At 42.4% G+C, this 22,028-nt stretch overlaps 1 protein-coding gene across 1 annotated transcript in view; it reads left to right on the top strand.

The window, feature by feature from the left end:
• LOC124712366 (protein O-mannosyl-transferase TMTC2-like) overlaps positions 1-22,028 on the top strand; it is a 124,185-nt gene that overhangs the window by 48,400 nt on the left and 53,757 nt on the right. The window contains exon 4 of the mRNA XM_047242661.1: positions 8,811-8,982. Coding sequence (XP_047098617.1) covers positions 8,811-8,982 — 172 coding nt within the window. The remainder of the gene's footprint in view (positions 1-8,810; positions 8,983-22,028) is intronic.

Below are 22,028 nucleotides of genomic sequence, written 5' to 3'. Positions count from 1 at the left end.
CGGTTGTACGTTGTACGTTCATACAGTTTCAACCAACACTCCCATTTAGTTCGTACTATGTGCTGTCGCCCAGCGCAACGGGTGCAAACGTTAATTAAAAGTAACACCAGAACTGGGGACCACATTAAAAGTATAACTGTGAGCATTTAACAAATGTTTATACCGCGGGGAAGTTGGTTCAGCTGTACATCTTCATACCTTGGGTTCTGCGTTCAAACCCCATTGTCGCCAAATTTTTCAATTGTATTAAGCGTGACAACGTGTTTATGACATACAAAAGGACTGTTTGGAGTTTACAGCAATGTTCTCTTGGCAATCTGTTTTCGCTTTGTTTCTTTGAATGTAGTAAACCTATGGGGTACATTTGTAGTTTCACGGTATGGACAATCAGAACATAAATACAAAGAAACAATTAATTGCGTCGCACATGCGGAAGTAATAATAATAATAATTAACAATAAACAAAACAATAACATCAATAATAAGTACATAATGTTCAGAATCCGAGGTCTAGGGGTAGCGTCTTTGATTCGTAATCAAAACGTCTTCGCTCCCGGGTTCGATCCACGCCACTGCCTATATTTTGGTAAATAGTCAGCATTGGCGGCCGAAGACTTCCGGCATAAGAAGTCAGCCTGATTCTGCCAACGGCCTTGTCAAAGAGGGTGAAGGAGCGGATAGACGTTCAGGGCACTCTCTTGTCCTAGGGGTGGGAAATTGCCCCTAAAGGCGGAAGAATCAACAATGATCAACGACATGAGGATGCAGAAGGCAATGGAAACCACTGCATTAAAGACACGTAACGTGTCTCCACAGGACATGTGGCCTGTAATTGAAGAAGTGTCATGATGATCTCTCCATTGGCAAAAGATTCCGGAATAGTCCCCCATTCGGATCTCCGGGAGGGGACTGCCAAGGGGGAGGTTACCATGAGAAAAAGATTGAATAATCAACGAAAGGATAACGTTCTACGAGCCGGGGCATGAAATGTCAGAAGCTTGAACGTGGTAGGGAAACTAGAAAATCTGAAAAGGGAAATGCAAAGGCTCAATCTAGATATAGTAGGGGTCAGTAAAGTGAAGTGGAAGGAGGACAAGGATTTCTGGTCAGATGAGTATCGAGTAATATCAACAGCAGCAGAAAATGGTATAACAGGTGTATGATTCGTTATGAATAGGAAGGTAGGGCAGAGGGTGTGTTACTGTGAACAGTTCAGTGACCGGGTTGTTCTAATCAGAATCGACAGCAGACCAACACCGACGACGATAGTTCAGGTATACATGCCGACGTCGCAAGCTGAAGATGAACAGATAGAGAAAGTGTATGAGGATATTGAAAGGGTAATGCAGTATGTAAAGGGGGACGAAAATCTAATAGTCATGGGCGACTGGAATGCAGTTCTAGGGGAAGGAGTAGAAGAAAAGGTTACAGCACAATATGGGCTTGGGACGAGGAATGAAAGAGGAGAAAGACTAATTGAGTTCTGTAACAAGTTTCAGCTAGTAATAGCGAATACACTGTTCAAGAGTCACAATAGGAGAAGGTATACTTGGAAAAGGCCGGGAGATACGGGAAGATTTCAATCAGATTACATCATGGTCAGACAGAGATTCCGAAATCAGATACTGGATTGTAAGGCGTATCCAGGAGCAGATATAGACTTAGATCACAATATAGTAGTGATGAACAGTAGGCTGAAGTTCAAGACATTAGTCAGGAAGAATCAATACACAAAGAAGTGGGATACGGAAGCACTAAGGAATGACGAGATACGTTTGAAGTTCTCTAACGCTATAGATACAGCAATAAGGAATAGCGCAGTAGGCACTACAGTTGAAGAGGAATGGACATCTCTAAAAAGGGCCATCACAGAAGTTGGGAAGGAAAACATAGGTACAAAGAAGGTAGCTGCGAAGAAACCATGGATAACAGAAGAAATACTTCAGTTTATTGATGAAAGGAGGAAGTACAAACATGTTCCGGGAAAATCAGGAATACAGAAATACAAGTGTGTGTGTGTGTGTGTGTGTGTGTGTGTGTGTGGTTTGAGGTTTTCGACAAGTCGCTGAGGAATGAAATAAGTAGGAAGTGCAGGGAAGCTAAGACTAAATGGCTGCAGGAAAAATGTGATGACATCGAAAAAGATATGATTGTCGGAAGGACAGACTCAGCATACAGGAAAGTCAAAACAACCTTTGGTGACATTAAAAGCAACGGTGGTAACATTAAGAGTGCAACGGGAATTCCACTGTTAAATGCAGAGGAGAGAGCTGATAGGTGGAAAGAATACATTGAAAGCCTCTATGAGGGTGAAGATTTGTCTGATGTGATAGAAGAAGAAACAGGAGTCGATTTAGAAGAGATAGGGGATCCAGTATTAGAATCGGAATTTAAAAGAGCTTTGGAGGACTTACGGTCAAATAAGGCAGAAGGGATAGATAACATTCCATCAGAATTTCTAAAATCATTGGAGGAAGTGGCAACAAAACGACTATTCACGTTGGTGTGTAGAATATATGAGTCTGGCGACATACCATCTGACTTTCGGAAAAGCATCATCCACACAATTCCGAAGACGGCAAGAGCTGACAAGTGCGAGAATTATCGCACAATCAGCTTAACAGCTCATGCATCGAAGTTGCTTACGAGAATAATATACAGAAGAATGGAAAAGAAAATTGAGAATGCACTAGGTGACGATCAGTTTGGCCTTAGGAAAAGTAAAGGGACGATAGAGGCAATTCTGACGTTACGGCTAATAATGGAAGCAAGGCTAAAGAAAAATCAAGACACTTTCATAGGATTTGTCGACCTGGAAAAAGCGTTCGACAATATAAAATGGTGCAAGCTGTTCGAGATTCTGAAAAAAGTAGGGGTAAGCTATAGGGAGAGACGGGTTATATACAATATGTACAACAACCAAGAATGAATAATAAGAGTGGACGATCAAGAACGAAGTGCTCGTATTAAGAAGGGTGTAAGACAAGGCTGTAGCCTTTCGTCCCTACTCTTCAATCTGTATATCGAGGAAGCAATGAAGGAAATAAAAGAAAGGTTCAGGAGTGGAATTAAAATACAAGGTGAAAGGATATCAATGATACGATTCGCTGATGACATTGCTATCCAGAGTGAAAGTGAAGAAGAATTAAATGATCTGCTGAACGGAATGAACAGTCTAATGAGTACACAGTATGGTTTGAGAGTAAATCGGAGAAAGACGAAGGTAATGAGAAGCAGTAGAAATGGGAACAGCGAGAAACTTAATATCAGGATTGATGGTCACGAAGTCAGTGAAGTTAAGGAATTCTGCTACCTAGGCAGTAAAATAACCAATGACGGACGGAGCAAGGAGGACATCAAAAGCAGACTAGAAATGGCAAAAACGGCATTCCTGGCCAAGAGAAGCCTACTAATATCAAATACCGGCCTTGATTTGAGGAAGAAATTTCTGAGGATGTACGTCTGGAGTACAGCATTGTATGGTAGTGAAACATGGACTGTGGGAAAACCGGAACAGAAGAGAATCGAAGCATTTGAGATTTGGTGCTATAGACGAATGTTGAAAATTAGGTGGACTGATAAGGTAAGGAATGAGGAGGTTCTACGCAGAATCGGAGAGGAAAGGAATATGTGGAAAACACTGATAAGGAGAAGGGACAGGATGATAGGACATCTCCTAAGACATGAGGGAATGACTTCCATGGTACTAGAGGGAGCTGTAGAGGGCAAAAACTGTAGAGGAAGACAGAGATTGGAATATGTCAAGCAAATAATTGTAGACGTAGGTTGCAAGTGCTACTCTGAGATGAAGAGGTTAGCACAGGAAAGGAATCCGCGGCGGGCCGCATCAAACCAGTCAGTAGACTGATGACCAAAAAAAAAAAAAATGTTCAGGTAAAGAAGCAAAAGCCGACTGCCAAAAGAGCATTGCTACAAAATCCGAAAAGTCTTTTTACGTGTCAGGAAAATGTTATCCCACATACCAGTTTCAAGCGTATAAAGTTAAAAAAATTGTCGTCAGTGAGGTATGTACGCTCTACTACCTCACGCAGGTGATATCTACAAATTTAGTCACTCACAGATTCGCTTATCCCGTGCTCCGTAATTCTGGTGATACTTTTAATTACCGTTTACGGTGTTCTACTTGACGACAACACGCAGCACTACCAGTCGGAGTTAAGATTGATATTTTTTTTTTTTTTTGTCATCAGTCTGCTGACTGGTTTGATGCGGCCCGCCACGAATTCCTTTCCTGTGCTAACCTCTTCATCTCAGAGTAGCACTTGTAACCTACGTCCTCAATTATTTGCTTGACGTATTCCAATTTCTGTCTTCCTCTACAGTTTTTGCCCTCTACAGCTCCCTCTAGTACCATGGAAGTCATTCCCTCATGTTTTAGGAGATGTCCTATCATCCTGTCCCTACTTCTTATCAGTGTTTTCCACATATTCCTTTCCTCTTCGATTCTGCGTAGAACCTCCTCATTCCTTACCTTATCAGTCCACCTAATTTTCAACATTCTTCTATAGCACCAAGTCTCAAATGCTTCGATTCTCTTCTGTTCCGGTTTTCCCACAGTCCATGTTTCACTACCATACAATGCTGAATCAAAATACGACGTTTGGTACCGATCTGAGTGTCTGACAGCTGGAAGTTTTGAAGCAGTCAGTTCACTGGTATGGCACTCAGAACTTTCTTAATAAATTAGTTCTTATTTTTAATTTGTCTTATTATTTTCTGCGGTGATGAGGTGAGCAGGAATTCCGTGCTGTATGAATACCTCCTCAGTATTTTAGATGCAAATAAGCTACGTACAAAACAAGACACAGTGTATATTGGTCTCCTTGGAAAATGTAAGATTTAGCCCATAAAACGTGTCTCATTAAACTCTTCATACCCTTACCGTTTTATCATCATAAACTGATTAGGCTATAAAATACGTCAGATTTTTTGTACTTTTGTTGACAAGGATGCAACACCGTCTGCACGTTCCTTACCGTCACTAACAAATTGTCATAACTAGGTTAAACAGTCCATTCCATTTAGCGCAGGAACATGAAGTATTTACCTGTTTTTATGTCAATTTACAAGGAAACTTTATGTATATGCAAGCATTGGAGTTATACTTCATCAAATCAGTATTAACGGTAGCTTACATACATTGCGCGCAAAGTAAAATAACGTGTCATTATGGTTACCAGATGACGGAAAATTCTCGTTGTGCCTTACACTCTCACCTGCTGCCTAACTCCAGAAGGAACACAGGAAAAATCTTGAATGATCGGATCGATCAGGAATTTTATTATTACTCTGCACAGTATTAATCGACTCTCAGAAGAGAAGATGATATTACATACTAAGAAGTTCGTAGATACACTAATACTCCCCATATTTGGCTACGGTGGTGCCGTTCTGCAAGCACTCCCGTACGAAAGCACACGCAGGCAAGAACTGGAGATGGGTGCTTGTGTATGATACATCTGAGACGTACGCTTTCTCAACTATATCACACCAGCCTACGACCAGTTTTCATGGCTAGGTGCCGACAAGCGTATAGACAATCGAACTCTATGTTTGCGCTATCATCTTCTCAGTCATTGCACTCCCTCTTTTGTGTCTTCAGCTCTCTGCTATCTAAACAGCACAGCGGAAATACTCGATCTTAGTAAAATAAAATTCTATCTGTACCTAGCTGTCATGTATTATAAATCTTTTCTGTGTCTGATCGAGCTAAATAAGCAATATACAACGTGAACGAACTAAACCTTGCACCGCAGATATTGCGGAAATGGAAGATATTATTGATGAGTGCTTTTCACAGAAGTGCTCGTTTTGCGGTAACACATAGAAAGTGCACTTTTGGAGCAAACTTACACTTTTTTAAATGGAACTATGTCTGTTGATATTAACAAACTAAACGTACGGTAGAATAAATTGACAGTGATGTTTCTTGCAGCACTCTAATGTAACGTTTGAGAGATGTCGTATTTTGAAAAGTTCCAACACCGACATTCGTACAGTACTTGTGGTGCCCCACAGTAAAGAACAACACAGGCGCATACGCTAGTTATGAGGAACCCGACCAGTAACGAGACAACTGACCATCAAATGACACCCGGCACCTGGAAGACACGCTTCCTGTCTGGTACGAAACGATTGCTGCACGCGTGCTAGCATTTCAACGGAGATCTCAAAGCAGGCTACAGTAATTCATCGTAGTATATCTTCAGGTGCAATTGATGTGTCATTGTAGACCGTCTCTTTCAGCTGTCCCAGCAAAAAAAAAACAATTCTTCAGGTGTCAAATTCGGTGAACGAGCCGGCCAAGGGAAGGGTCCTCAGTGTCCAATGCAACGTCTTGGAAACAGCTGCAGTACTTCGTGCACTTTCGGCTAAATAGCCATCATGTTGATATCACAGGTTCCTCCTAGTCTTCAGAGGAACGTCTTCCAGCATCCATGGAAGACGATGAGTCAGGAGGCCGTCTTCACAGGCGGAACACGGCACGCGCACGGGCCTACGAGATGATGGTTCATCCCACACTACACGTGTACATTCCACGCACGCTGACGTTCCACTTAATGAAGCCAACGGGGATTATCAACAGACCAGTACTGCATATTTCAGCTGCTTTTCTGGTCATGATTGGTAAATGTGGCTGCATCCAAATGTATTCCCATTCTGTGGAAACCTCACGTCAATAGCACTATCCATTTCCGCAATATTTGCAGTGCAAGCTTATAGTGATTGACCCTGTATAATTAAATACCATCAAACCTTTTACGACCAGTTGTATTACTCGCTAGTAAATGTTCGTCTTGTATGGTCGTGGTCCATGAAGGTTATTTCTTCCTAACGTTTCGTCCACAGTTACGTTAGGTATCATCAGAGGTGCTCCTGTTCCCGCAGAGTTTTGGCGACTAACGAATCAGACGTCAGTGAAGATGTGGCATGCCTAACAGAGATAACCTTTGTCAAAAGCAAAACTTGTCTGTTCAACTGCTGTCTGTCCATTTTGTAAAGCTGGAGTTTGTACACCATTGCCCGTTAAGAATGTCCCTATGTTTGTATAGTTCAGTTGCTTCTCTATATAGTTCTGTATAACATTTCCTCATTCTATATCCTTATCTCGGAAAACTTCACATTATGGTTCGCTGACTTCCCGTTAAGGTATGCTGACTGAAGAGCTCGCTGCGCTACATCTGTTTGTTCTACATTCCCTAATTGCAAAAGACATCTGTGCTCCTTCAGATTTCCATCCATACTTGTCTCCATAGTTCCCATGTGTCTCGGTCACCTCTTGTTCGCATTAACGGCACTTTGAATAGTGGACGTTACATTTCAGATGTGTTACGACTCGTGGCTCTACCCTTCATTCGATCCCTGCGAAACCCTACATTTCAGCAGGATAATGCACGACCGCATGTTGCAGGTCCTTACGGGCCTTTCTGGATACCGAAAATGTTCGAGTGCTGCCCTGGCCGGCACATTCTCCAGATCTTCACAAATTGGAAATGTCTGGTCAATGGTGGCCGAGCAATTCGCTCGTCACAATACGCTAGTCACTATTGTTCATGAACTGTGGTAGCGTGTTGAAGCTACATGGGCAGCTGTACATGTAGACGCCATCCAAGCTCTGACACCGAGCGGGGTGGCGCAGTGGTTAGACACCGGACTCGCATTCGGGAGGACGACGGTTCAATCCCGCGTCCGACCATCCTGATTTAGGTTTTCCGTGATTTCCCTAAATCACTCCAGGCAAATGCCGGGATGGTTCCTCTGAAAGGGCACGGCCGACTTCCTTCCCAATCCTTCCCTAATCTGATGAGACCGATGACCACGCTGTCTGGTCTCCTTCCCCAAACCAACCAACCAACCAAGCTCTGACTCAATGCCCAGACGTATCAAGGCCATTATTACAGCCAGAGGTGGTTGTTCTGGGTACTGATTTCTCAGTATCTATGCACCCAAATTACGTAAAATGTAATTACAATGAAATGAACAACCTTAGCTGCTTACAGGCGTTGACATACGTCGAAAATGTGTGCCCCGACCGGGACTCGAACCCGGGATCTCCCGCTTAGATGGCAGACGCACTATCCATCTTAGTAAATATTTAGTAAATATAAATAAATATAAAATGTAATCATGTCAGTTCTAGTATAATATATTTGTCCAATGAATACCCGTTTATCATCTGCATTTCTTCTTGGTGTAGCAATTTTAATGGCCAGTGGTGTAACTTACCTTTTTTTCAGGTAGTTCAATAATTGCCACCCTGTTCCTGCCTCTGTTGTCTCGAAATACCTCATTATGGCTCTGAGCACTATGCGACTTAACTTCCGAGGTCATCAGACGCCTAGAACTTAGAACTAATTAAACCTAACTAACCTATGGACATAACACACATCCATGCCTGAGATAGGATTCGAACCTGCGACCGTAGCGGTCGCTCGGCTCCAGACTGTAGCGTCTAGAACCGCACGGCCACTCCGGCCGGCGAAATACCTCATTAATTTTCCTTGTCTTTCCGCTAGTCATGTACACTTATACACCCTTTCACTTCTCGCCTAGTCACTTCTGCTTAGCCATTTTGCATTTCCTAGCATTCCCATTCTCTATACGTCTCTATTCCCTTATGCAAGCTGCATTTTTAATTGAAGTCGCTTAATATGTTGTTGTAGTTTGGACTGAAGATAAGTTTACAGTTGATAACCAAACTCATTAATCTAGACAAGTAGTGGACAAAACACGTTGGTGATGTAGCGACGCCAGGCTACTACTGTGCGTGCGCCACTTGTTGCCGGCAGGAACAGCGCCAGCGGCGGGCCGCTGCTGCAGCTGGTGGCGTGCGTTCTTCTGAGCGCATGCGCGCTGCTCTTCAAGGAGACGGGCATCGCGGCGCTCGCAATCTGCGTCGCCTACGACGTGGCGCTGCTCGCAGAGAGGGGCGTCGCCGGGCCGCGGCAGCTGCTCGCCACTGTCAGTACCCCACACTCATCTACTAAACAAAGTCGCCGCCTTAGCGAGTCTTCTGTTTTTGGCTTTGGCTTTTAGTTTAGTTAGATACATGTTTCATAGACGACCTGAACGATTCTTTTATCAGAATGGTGCGAAAAGAGTCAATTCGCAGGATATGTATATATGATTAGTGTTAACATTAATTATCACATTACCAATTCTAACCCTACTGGTAGGGCTATACTTTTTTTCTACTGGATACTAGTTTTAAAGCAGAAGGTCGCCACTGAATAAAAGCAGTTAGGAGAAACGGTTTTAAAATTGGATTTAAAATTTGTTTCGCTACCTTTCAGGAATCTTATTTTTTTGAGCAAATGATCAAAAAATTTTGTTGCTGCATATTGAAATCATTTCTGTGCCACTGACAGCTTCAATAGTGATTAACAAAGCTCATTTTACCCTCTCGTGTTGTAGACGTGGACATCTCTGTCGTCTCAAAATGCGACAGATTATTTACGGCGAATTTCATTGGCGAACATATGCATTGCAACGGCGCGGTTAACATGCCTAGCTCCTTGAACAGGTACCTACATGACGTACGTGTGTGAAAATCATGTATTGTTGTTGCTGCTCGTTTATGTGCCATCAGTATTTTCTGTCTAACTGATGAGTTACGCCAGAAAATGACACCGCGCGGCATTACTGCAAAATATGCCAGGAGGCTGATAGGTTTGCTTTCAAGATCAGCAATTATACGAAGAGCAAAGGGAGCTAAAGTTAATTGTCTGAGAGGCTGAGCAATATGCTGCTTCGAGTTCAAGTTTTCATCAATATGTACACCCAAAAATTTGGAGCGTTCTATCCTACATACTGACTCCTGCTCATGTACTTTATCAGTTGTTGGTATGATTCTGTTTGTTGTACAGAACTGAATGTTGTGTGATTTTTCAAAATTTAGGGAGAGCCCATTTTCAGAGAATCACTTATCGATTATTTCGAAAATATTTTTTTCCATTGCTTCTGTTACTTTCCCTCTGATGGGATTTATTATACTACTTTCGTCTACGAAAAGTACCAATTTTGCTTGTTGAATGTTAAATAGAAAGCCATCCAAATATATAAGAAGCGGGAGTGGACCGACCATTGAAACGTGTGGGGTATAAGAAATAGGAGTGAACTAAAAATTGAAACCTGTGGGGGCTCCCTAAGTATTTCCACAGAAACTAAAATTTCCTCCTTTCCGACATTGTCTGAATTATTCAGCAGAACCTTTTGCATTCTGTTTGTCAAGTATCATTCAGACCAGCTGTTCACACAACCGAACGCCTTGGGAAGATCACAAAAAAAATACCAGCTGCTGATATATTATTATTTACAGCCCGTACTATTTGATGAGTGAATGAATAAACAGGATTCCCAATATGCTGTTTTGGTGAAAGAGAGCTGTTATGCTAGCCAGCAATTGTTGATAAGATATGGTTACCTGTTGTATAAAATCAGTTTGTTGCTTGGCACACGACTTACATTTGAAATTAATCTGATTGATATTTCTTATTGTCACTTCATCACCTTCCCAAGAAAGGTTATCTCGAACTTGTATTGGAGAAGATGACTGGGCACTGAACTATGATTAAATCTCATGTTTTCTAATCATCACCCTTGTGACTGGCCTGATGTGGCCCTCCACGAATTCCTCTCCTGCGTAAAACCTTTTCATATCAGAGAACCACATGCGACCTACGTCCTCCACTATTGGCTGGGCGAATTTCAATCTCTGTCTTCTTTACAGCTTTTATCCTCTGCGGCTCTCTCTAGTACCACCGAGGTTGTTTCCTGATGTCTTAGCGCACCTCCTGTCATCCTGTTCCCTTTTCTTCTCAGTCGTTTCCACATGTTCCTTTCTTCGTCGATTCTGCATTGAACCTTGTCTGTTTTTATCAGTCCACTTAATTTTCAATATTATTCTGTAGCACTACATCTCAAACTCTTCGCCTCACCTTTCTTCCGTTTTTCTAATTGTCCATAATGTACCCCAAACGTTCATTATGAAAAATTTATTCCTCAGATTAAGACCTATGTTTGATATCAGTCGACTTCTCCTTGACAGAAATGCCCTCTTCTCCCTTGTTAGTTTGCTTTATATGTCCTCCTTGCTTCGTCCGTTATAGGTAATTTTGCATCCAAAGTAGCAGAACTCCTTGACTTCGTCTATTTCGTGACCACCAACTTTCGTATTAATTCTCCTTCTATTTTCATTTCTGCTGTATTTTATTGTCCTTGCTTTTTCGGGTTTACTCTTAGACCGTATTCTGCACTCATTACACTGTTCATACCATCCAACAGATCATGTAGTTCATCTTCACATTCACTGACAATAGCAGTGTTATCAGCGAATCTCATCGTTGATTTCCTCTTACCCTGAATTTTATTCCCACCCTCGAACCTTTCTTTTATTTTCACCATTGCTTTTTCGATGTATAGACTGAGCAGTAAGGGCGGAAGACTACATCCCTGTCTGAAAACTTAGTTCTTGATCTTCCAGTCTTCTTGTTCCCCTCTTGGTTCTTGTGCATATTTCACATTATCCGTCTTGTCCTTCAGCTTAATACGATTTTCTTCAGAATTTCAAACATTTTGTATAATTTTACGTCGTCGATCGCTTTTTCCAGGTCGAAAAATCTTAAGAGCTTGTCTTGATTTTTCCTCAGCGTTGCATCCATTATCAAGCGTAACATCATAATTGCCTGTCTAGTGCCTTTTCCTTTCCTGAAGCATAACCGATCTACATCTACTTGATCCTCACTTTTCTTTTTTATTCAGCTCTATGTTATTCTTGTCAGTAGCTTCAGATTTCGGAATCACTGACCATGATATTATACATCAGAAACCTTCCCGTCTCACCATGTCTTTTCCAACTATACTTCCTCCTCTTGTGATTTTTGAACAGAATATTCACTACTACTATCTGAAATTTCTTGTAGAACTCAATCATTCTTTCGCCCCTCTCATTTCTACTGCCAAACGCATACGTCGTGTAACAATTGACTCTATGCCTTACCCTACAGTAACGTTCCTATGCCCCATGACATCGATTTTCATCTCCGTTTACGTATTGTATTACCAGTTTCATATCCTCGTATTCTTTCTCTATTTCTTCATCTGGTGTTTGATACCGTTCCCAAGTATACATGAACTATTGTTGTCGACGTAGGCTTGCTGTCGAATCTGATAAGAACAATCCAGTCACTCAGCTGTTCACAGTAGTTAACTCTCTGGCCTGCTTCCCTATTCATAATGAATGCTACTCCCGTTATACCAGTTTCTGCTACTGTTGATATTACCCTACACTCGTCTTATTTCTATTTCACTTCACTGACTCCATCTGCAGCTACAAAGAATCTTTTCATTTCTCTTTACATATTTTGTAGCTTTCCTACTGCGCACAAACTTCTTACGTTCTATGCTCCGCCTCATAAAATATTATCCTGCCGTTGGTTATTCAATCGTTTCCTGGCGGTATCCTCCCAGAGATTCGGCTTAGGATCATAGTACTTCTCTAATTACAAGCCACATGCCTTGTTGATACACATTATGTGTTTGTGATGCAATTGGTATTCGCAACTTCATGCCGTTGATCACTACTAATTATGGAACTTACTACCTTTTTATTTGCCTTAATTGTGTGGCAACATGACCTCGAGGAAATAATGGTATGTACACTGGGGTGCAAAGCTTCATGACGAAAGTTACTTTCACACGGTGTATCTCTGCGAAGTAACATAGCTCGATGAAACTTTGCATCATACATAGGAAGAACTGTTACAGTGCTCCACAGAAGGTAACTCAATTAAATATGCAATAAGTCGTACAGAAATGTCACGTTCAAAAACGATACTTAATCTGAAGTCACAGCGATTTATGATCGTCCCCTGCACGTTACTAAAGGCGAGGCGGAACATGATCCTTAACACGGTGTGTGTTGGCCACAGACAGCAGTGTATGCTCTGCAACGTGCTCACATACTGGCCACATAGTTGATAAGCCGTTCTTGTGATGCGGTACTTCCATACCTCCACCAGTGCGGTTGACAGTTGCTGGATGGTCGTTGGTGCATGTGGACGTCCTGCTGTATGTCTGCCCAATCTATCCCACACCTGCTCGACGGAATTTATTCCGGGGAAACCAGTAGGTCAGTCATTTGCCGAATATGTCCTCGCACCACGAGCTCCTAACAGCTCTGCTCTTCGTTGGAGCGGTGCAATATTACTCATAAAAACAGGACAAAGGCGAGTAGAACTCACGCTCTGAGGGTTCCACACAGACTTAATTATTTGTATAGACAATAACAATAATTTCGTGTGGCCTGGTGCCGGCTATCTACTGGACGCCAATTCGGCGACTTTCATGTCCATAACCTATCGCAGTTATGCAACTGGGAATGGGGAACCTAAAGTCTAGCGTGGAATCCGAAACCACACGTTGTTTCTGGTGCCTCCCCAAATCGCTGAGAGGTAAAGATTATAGCTAAGACTGAAACATCCGTGTCTAGCCTCCCTGTTTCCAGGCACGCGCTTTGTCGATAGACCACCAGTGCCGACGTGTATACAAATTGTTTACCTACTGGTTTTGACAAGTGAGCCGAGCATCAAAATATATGACACAAATGGTGTATTTTATCGCATTGGCTTAGAAGCTTAGGTTTTTCACTGACAAGAGACAATACAGCTTCTTAGAAAAAACTAAACTAAACGAAATTCCGTCCGAACAGGCCTTAGAAGGCCCAACGCTACCGACCTGCCGCCGTGTCATCCTCAGCCCACAGGCGTCACTGGATGCCGATATGGAGGGGCACGTGGTCAGCACACCGTTCTCCGGGTCGTACGTCAGTTTACGAGACCGGAGCCGCTACTTGTCAATCAAGCAGCTCCTCAGTTTGCCTCGCAAGGGCTGAGTGCACCCCGCTTGCCAACAGCGCTCGGCAGACGGGATGGTCGTCTATCCACGTGCTAGCCCAGCCCGACAGCGCTTAACTTCGCTGATCTGACGGGAACTGCAATACACTTTAGTACCTGACATAAATTTCAGTTCGATACAGAGCAAAGGGGTTTTAATAGGACAGACAGAAAGACGGAAAACAAATGCTAAAAATATATGTTATATAATTACAATTTAACAATTTTAGAATTTTTTCCTTTATTTGTACTCTGAAATTTTGCTTGTTGTAAAAATTCATGCTTCTAGGACAACAGGAAGCACCCAAAAGGTTTTGATGAGTGATTTTGCGGCTATTGAAATTTGTGACATAAATGGCCGAATCTTTTAACTACATTGACATGAAAGCTTCAGTTGTCCACACCACCAAGGGACCATAGCATGTGATATAAATTTCAACTTTTTATCTCCGCCCGTTCCTAAGAAAAAGGGATTTTAGCAGTCGAACAGAACCACAGACAGACAGACAGACAGACGGACAACAATGTGACCCTGTAAGGTTACGATTTTATCGACTGATGTACGGAAACCATAAAACGAAGTCAGGGCCGAATACACCCTTGAAAAGACGCACGTGGGGAGGGACCTGTAGTGTCACAATAGCGTTGACCTGTGAGTGTACCGTGTTGGAAGATTTTGAGGTGGCTATGACCATGCAAGTTTATACCTCCCTACTCCAAAACAATTATGTTCGATGATGTTCCTGGGTGCATAACGTATCCCCACCTGTCAGCAATTGAGGGTACGTCCAGAATGGCTACTCACACTGAAGCTGCTAACAACCGAGACCAGCACGCGATCCCGCTCATATCTGGTTCAGTCCCTGGGCTCTTTCCACCATTGCAAAAGTTGCCGCCGATTTGCGGTGTCAACGGAACACTACTTACTAGTTACAGGGCGAAGTTTCGCCACGCTTTCGCCCCGCCCCCTCCCTCTAGGCAGTTTCCGTGCCACTGTGGAGGGTCAAATTGCATGAGCAGTACCAAACGTGTGGGCTGTACTCGTCACACTTCGTCTTTCTGCCAGTTTCTCGATTATTCTTCCCCGTGTGAAGTCATCCATACGCTATCTGAAGGCGATGTTGTAATGAAGAACAACACCAAAGCACACCTTGACTTCTTTCTGATTGACACACACGATGTTTTGCTGTTCCTTCCATTGCCTCGTGTTATGGGGCCAGGCACATTTGATGCTGTCGTGACGCACACCCCACCCCATGTGTCTCTCAGCATTCCGTGCACATTCATTCGTGTCTACCGAATACTTAATATGTTATGTTACTTTTATGAACACACATGAAAAGAAGTTTTCGATCACCTCGGTTCCGAGAGTTACGGAACCTGTACCGAAAATTGGAACAGACATCAACATAAACATAATTTCCATCCTTTTTATTGCTCATGAAAACCACACATTGCATGTTGTACCACCACACGGCGAGACCTACAGAGGTGGTGGTCCAGATTCCTGTACACATCGGTACCTCCAATAACCAATAGCACGTCCTCTTACATTGATGCATGCCTGTATTTGTGGTTGCATACTGTCCACAAGTTCATCAAGGCACTGTTGGTCCAGACTGTCCCACTCCCAAACGGCGATTCGGCGTAGATTCCTCAGAGTGGTTGGTGGGTCACGTCGTCCATAAACAGCCCTTTTCAATCTACCCTAGGTATCTTCGATAAGGTTAATGTCTAGAGAATATGCTGGCCACTCTAGTCGAGCGATGTCGCTATGCTGAAGGAAGTCATTCACAAGACGTGCACGATGGAGGCGCGAATTGTCGTCCATGAAGACAAATGCCCGGCCAATATGCTGCCGATATGGTTGCATGTTGGTCAGAGGATGGGATTCACGTATCGTACAGCCGTTACTGTGCCTTTCATGACCACCAGGGGCGTATGTCAGCCCCACATTATGCCACCCAAAAACAGTAGGTAACCCCCACCTTGCTGCACTCGCTGGACAGTGTGTCTAAGGCATTCAGCCTGACCTGGTTGCCTCCAAGCACGTCACCGACGGTTGTCTGGTTAAAGGCATATGCGACACTCATCCAAGAAGCGAACGTGATGCCAATCCTAAGAGGACCATTCGGCAAGTTGTTGGGTCCATCTGTACCGCGCTGCACGGTGTCGTGGTTGCAAATATGGACCTCACCATGGACATCGGGAGTGAAGTTGCGCATCATGCAGCCTATTGCGCACAGTTTGAGTCGTAACACGATGTTCTATGACTGCACGAAAAGCATTATTCAACATGGTGGCGTTGCTGTCGGGGTTCCTCCGAGCCATAATCCGTAGATAGAGGTCATCCCTTGCAGTAGTAGCCCTTGGGCGGCCTGACCGAGGCATGTCATCGACACTTCCTGTCTCTCTGTATCTCCTCCATGTCCGAACAACATGTCTTTGGTTCACTCTGAGACGCCTCGACACTTCCATTGTTGAGAGCTCTTCCTGGCACAAAGTAACAATGCGAACGCGATCGAACCGCCGTATTGACCGTCTAGGCATGGTTGAACTATATACAACACGAGCCGTGTACCTCCTTCCTGGTGGAATGACGAACTGATCGGCTGTCGGACGGCCTCCGTCTAATAGGCGCTGTTTATGCGTGGTTGTTTACATCTTTGGGCGGGTTTAGTAACATCTCTGGACTGTCTAAGGGACTGTGTCTGTGACACAGTATCCACAGTCAGTTCTGGGAACCAGGGTGATGTGTGTATATCGTAATTAAATTTTCCAGAGCTACGTATTTATCCATTATATTGGCTTTTACTACATACCGATGATTTATATTAATCTCCCTATTGGTGGCATGTTTTACATAACGTAGCTAAGAAGTCTAATGATGGCAATAAGCTGTTTTTAACTGTGCCATTTTGAGTAGTGGTCTTTGTAATTCATTGATTATTTAATTAGATTAATGTTAGCGTGTTCCTTCATCCACTTTTATTTTACCTTTTCTCCCGAGAGACAGATAGTTTTATTTTCCTTGGTGGCTTTCATAAGGTTCATTAACAGTGAATTAGCTTGCTTGAGAAGCGCTGGTATCTGTGTACCTTGGAGCAAGCGTTTACAATCCGTTAATATCAATTTTTTTTTTAATCTGAGACCCTGCAAGAAAAGTAAAGCTACGTATATAGCTGTAGCTTCTGCAGAAAAACTATACGTCTCAATTAGAAATGAACTCAGTTTCGTGTAACGTGCACTTGGACTCAGGAAGATGCTACCCACTCTGCCATTATCTGTGTGTTTGGAACCGTCTAGTTAGGTAGTCGTACAGAAAACGTTTTAAACAGTGTATCCACGTAGTATCTGTCTTACGATTTGTATAACTGCAGGATAAAGCGCTTGAATGCAGGAAAAATCCTGTACATTGTAGTTCTTGGTGAGTTAACGGAATCAACGTCTGCTTAAATTTCGAATAATGTACATAAATATTTAATAGAAATTAAACTTCATATGCCATACGAGTATAAAGTTGATGGCATTAAATAAGTAGTGGCTACGTAATAAACTAACTCTATGAGATACATATCACATTGTTACTTTCTTGTTACATGTTGAATATGTAATGTGCGTTTCTGACTCCATTAAATTTTCAATGTTTGTGAAAGTTTAGATTGCAAAACAATGATATTTCAGTCGTTCCTGCAAGGTACTTACCATCGCATAAAAGGCCTCCTCAGGGCAATAGAATAGTACAGTCAGTTATTCACAAACATTCAGCTGCAACGATGATCTGTTCCCAATAGCTTCTGCATAATTTGCTCAAGGCTGAAAAACTGTCTCGGATCAACTGCTGTACGGGAACGCTCAAAACAATTACACTGGAGAAGTGCAAAATCCGTATATCACATCGTACAGCAGAGGAAACTTACTTTTATATACTCATACGAACTGAAAAATAAGCAGCTATCATGCCCCTGCGTGGTCTAAGATGAAACATAAACATCAAGTGCAGTTTGCTAATGAGAAACCTCCCAGAAATTGGCTGTTTGTTTCGTTAGTTACAATGGGCGTGGCCCATTCTTTTGTCACTGATCTAAGAACGGGAAATGGAGAATGGCATGGAACTGCTTGGATCACGTCATCGATGGTATCAACAAAAGCAGACATCTCACCAGCCTGCATTATGACAATGCAGCTATGCCAACTATCGCACTGCGTCTTTTCGTTCCCTTACGTCAAACAGAATACGCGCGAACAACTTTCTTCCAAAATCATATTTTTGGGCTCCAAGATCAGAGTTTAAAGAACGTTTCCAGATCTGGCTGGAATGCAGGCAAAAGTGCTTAAATTGTAAAGGCGATCATTTTGAGAAACAAAGAAACAGGTTTGAAGTAAAAAAATACTTTTTTTTTATTACGTTAAGATGCGACATGAAGTCGCGCCGGATCCCTATAACCATGACGTAACGTGGCAGACTTATCCCACTGCTGAACAGATATCAATAGTAGCTGTTGACTTGCTGTTCCGAAAATTGTAATTTGTTGACGCGTTTCAGACACAGCCCAGCAGCCGAGTATCAGAAATAAAAGTCTTCGTGTAGAGTATGGAGTCACATGTATCTGTTGTCAACAACAAAAGTTAACTGAATTCAGTGAACGGCCACCACATGGTAGGAGAATTGTACTGCGACAGCTGACTCCTGTGAGTAAACGGATAACCCGCCATACTTGTAGACTACAGCTAATGAGTCTGCAAACAATCCTACTAACGGATTACGAGGTGTGGCTATAAAATAACGGGATTATTGCTGTGGAATGTTTTATTTCAAAAACATATGTATTTAGTTATTGTCGCCCTCAATATACTCCCCTCCTCTACCTCTGCAACACTCCATGCGAATTTTCCACTGATGGTACAGTGCTGGAAGTCTTCCACTGCGAGGTGCTTGATGTCCCATGCCGCTTTTTCTTTCACTGCTTCAACAGACAGAAATCAAGTTCCTTTTAAAGTAGATTTGACCATGTGGAGTAGGTCAGGCGAATGAAGATTGTCTAACAACTGGATACCGTACTTCGCTAGAAGCCCCTTAACAGAGAATGCGGTATGAGCCTGTTGTCTTGATGCAGCGCCCATGACTAGTTCTTCTACAATTCGGGTCGTTCTTTTCCCATTTTCTACCGGACTTGAGCAAGAACCTTAAGGTAGTAATGTCAGCACTTTGATCTTCAGGAACAAAGTGAAGATATGCAATTCTATGAATTTGAAAAAAGAATCATCATCGCTTTGAATCTCAGTTCGCACATTCCAGCTTTTTTCGTTCTCGGTGAAACTGTGCCTTCCTTCGTGGACTATAGCTTAGTTTCTGGATCAAAAGTGAAAAACCAAGAATCGTCACATGTTACCACTCTTTCCAGAAAATTAGGACCATTTCACTTGTATTGAAAGTGACAGTACAAAAATCTTCACGAGCTTCTTTTTTTTCGACCCTGATAATTTTCGGCAGACTACACTTTAGTCATGTTAAATTGGTTATGTCAAATTTGCCTTATGCACTATTTTTCAATTCCTACAGTTTCAGCAAATGACCGAATACTCAACCGACGGCCAGACGTAATCAGATTACCTACTTTTTCATCTGTGCTTGATGCAGAGGGGCCCCACGGGGGTAAGTCATCTTCAACGACTTCTACGCCATTATGGAAACCTTGAACCACCCAAAAACACACGTACGTGATAAAAAATTCCAGGAACAGTTTCACGTGGAACTTTATGGGAATTCGTTTCTCTGTACTTACCATGTTGCGGCGGAGAGGGTTTATGTGTTGCGTAACTGTGCGTAACTGCTTACTGCGTACTGTCATCCGGCGTACTGTCCATGACAATTGTCCCACCTACCTCTACACAGCGTCTAGTCACCAACCCGCGTCTCTGCAACGTAGGTACTGTCCAGACGATGTTAAAAGCAGCGTTGAAGAAAACCATCGTCCGTACTTACGTTTGTAGAGTCCGCAAAACTCGGATAATATAACAAAATTTCGGGTGGAGGGCAACTGCTTCATCTTTTTATAAAAATGTCAAAATGCGGCAAAATTTCTTTGTCGCCTTGAGAAGCAAAACTAAACAGGTACCATCTGCCTACATTTGCACTACTGGCTAATATCACTGATCCTCAACTGACAGTTCATACAGTTTCGTACACAGGCAAGACAGTTAGAAATGTACTCCAGTTCTACCCGAATTCTTACTCGATTTCACAGTTTGAGTTCACAGGCGTTTATCTCTCCAACAAATTACTTCACAACGCTTGAATTTACACGATCTGTCCGTAAATGCATCTGCTTTCACGGCGATGTAAACCGAACGCGAAATAACAGTACCTTCTTCATTTTACATATAACTTTTTCGGACACATTCAACATGACCTGCGCGTCCGACACAGAGACTACGACTGTCTCAATGCCGTTGCTCACAGTGCATATACTACTTGATAGAGCACGGGAAAGATTTGCTGATCAAGTGAACAGCCAGTCAAATCAATTTTTAAAGATCATATTCCCACCTAAACTGTTTTACTGCAGTAAACATTCTCAGATGCATGTACGTCATTTCATACTGCAAATATTAATGAAATGTTCAACCAAACCAAACGACACAAAAACTAATTTTGACATAACTTAAGAAGAATATTACTCTACAAATAACTATTCTGTCTGCCTTCTTAGAAAAAAAAGCACACTTGGACATACGTCATCAGCAAGTAAGGAGAATTACAGCTTTCGTTGCAAACTTGCAACAGCTTGTTGCACACTTTCCCATGAGCAAGTTACATGATGTTTAACAGGGTATAATATTCAATTTTTACGTATGTCCCTCATACACACTCTCGTTTACTCTCATTTACTCACACAATAAAACAAATACTTCTCAAATAAATATTGACGCTTACTGAAGTTTGTATTATGAAAACGAAAAATGATGAACGTTATTTAAGTATAAAAAACCTAACGCATTGACCTAACATTTTGTAAGCTTCTTTATTATTTCCAAATGATAGTAGAAGACAAACTGCTATGCATGCGCACTGACTTTATTCTTACTAGTGTCGGTTTTCGGTATTTTTTGGTAATTTGAAAATATCCCAGAAAGCTGAGATTTTGCAACCAGTATCTTTCTAATAACAAAAAGCTACATACTAAGTTTTATCAAAATTGAACTATATTTAGTGTGGTTTATTTAGATTCTTAGAGGCTTAAATATTGTGTTCTAGTAAGTGGCACGGAAGTCGTTCCCACGGCACTGCTAGCGGCAGATGCGAGTGAATCACGCCAGATACAATCGGCTGTCACCGCCACCGGCTTCAAAGCTACGACCCCGTACTGCATTAAAACACTATTGCGGATTGACCCGCGACGTTAAAATGTTTCCGGCAAAACAAAATAACAGCCCTTACACAAACGAAGGCCACCTCCACACTGATTCGTCTACGGACACCAGATATGCTACTACCTTCAACTGAGAAGGCTTTAGCCTCAAGGCAATTGGCTGTTCGTTCGTTCAAATGGTTCAAATGGCTCTGAGCACTATGGAACTTAACAGCTATGATCATCAGTCCCCTAGAACTTAGAACTACTTAAACCTAACTAACCTAAGGACAGCACACAACACCCAGTCATCACGAGGCAGAGAAAATCCCTGACCCCGCTGGGAATCGAACCCGGGGTTCGTTCGTCTTTGGCGCATGCGTACTACTCTGTCAAAGCATCGGTCGCGTTATTTAATAATCACAACTCGTATGTCAGTATGACCAGTAATTCGACATATATAGACGTTTAAAGTCAATTGTTTCAGTCTAAAGAACGGAAAGTAAATAGCACAAAAAAATAATCAGTCATGCAAAATAAGTCCGACCACGTGCTTCCAAGAAAATCTCATACAACAAAACACTGCTAAGGAACGTAGTGTAACAGAGAACGATGCTTACTACTAGGAACGTGTGTGAATTATGTGTGAGTGACCTAACAAAGTGTTCGTCAGTACTATCTAAATATAATGAGTTATTTTTGCGAGGTACTCCAGAATCAGTCCAGGCGGCTTTGTTCCAAGCTTAGAACAACCACTGACGAT

This window comes from Schistocerca piceifrons, chromosome 8 (assembly GCF_021461385.2).
Source record: "Schistocerca piceifrons isolate TAMUIC-IGC-003096 chromosome 8, iqSchPice1.1, whole genome shotgun sequence".
Classification (NCBI taxonomy): Eukaryota; Metazoa; Arthropoda; class Insecta; order Orthoptera; family Acrididae; genus Schistocerca; species Schistocerca piceifrons.
Note: the sequence above shows the minus strand (reverse complement) of the source record. Positions and strands in the feature narration are given on the sequence as shown.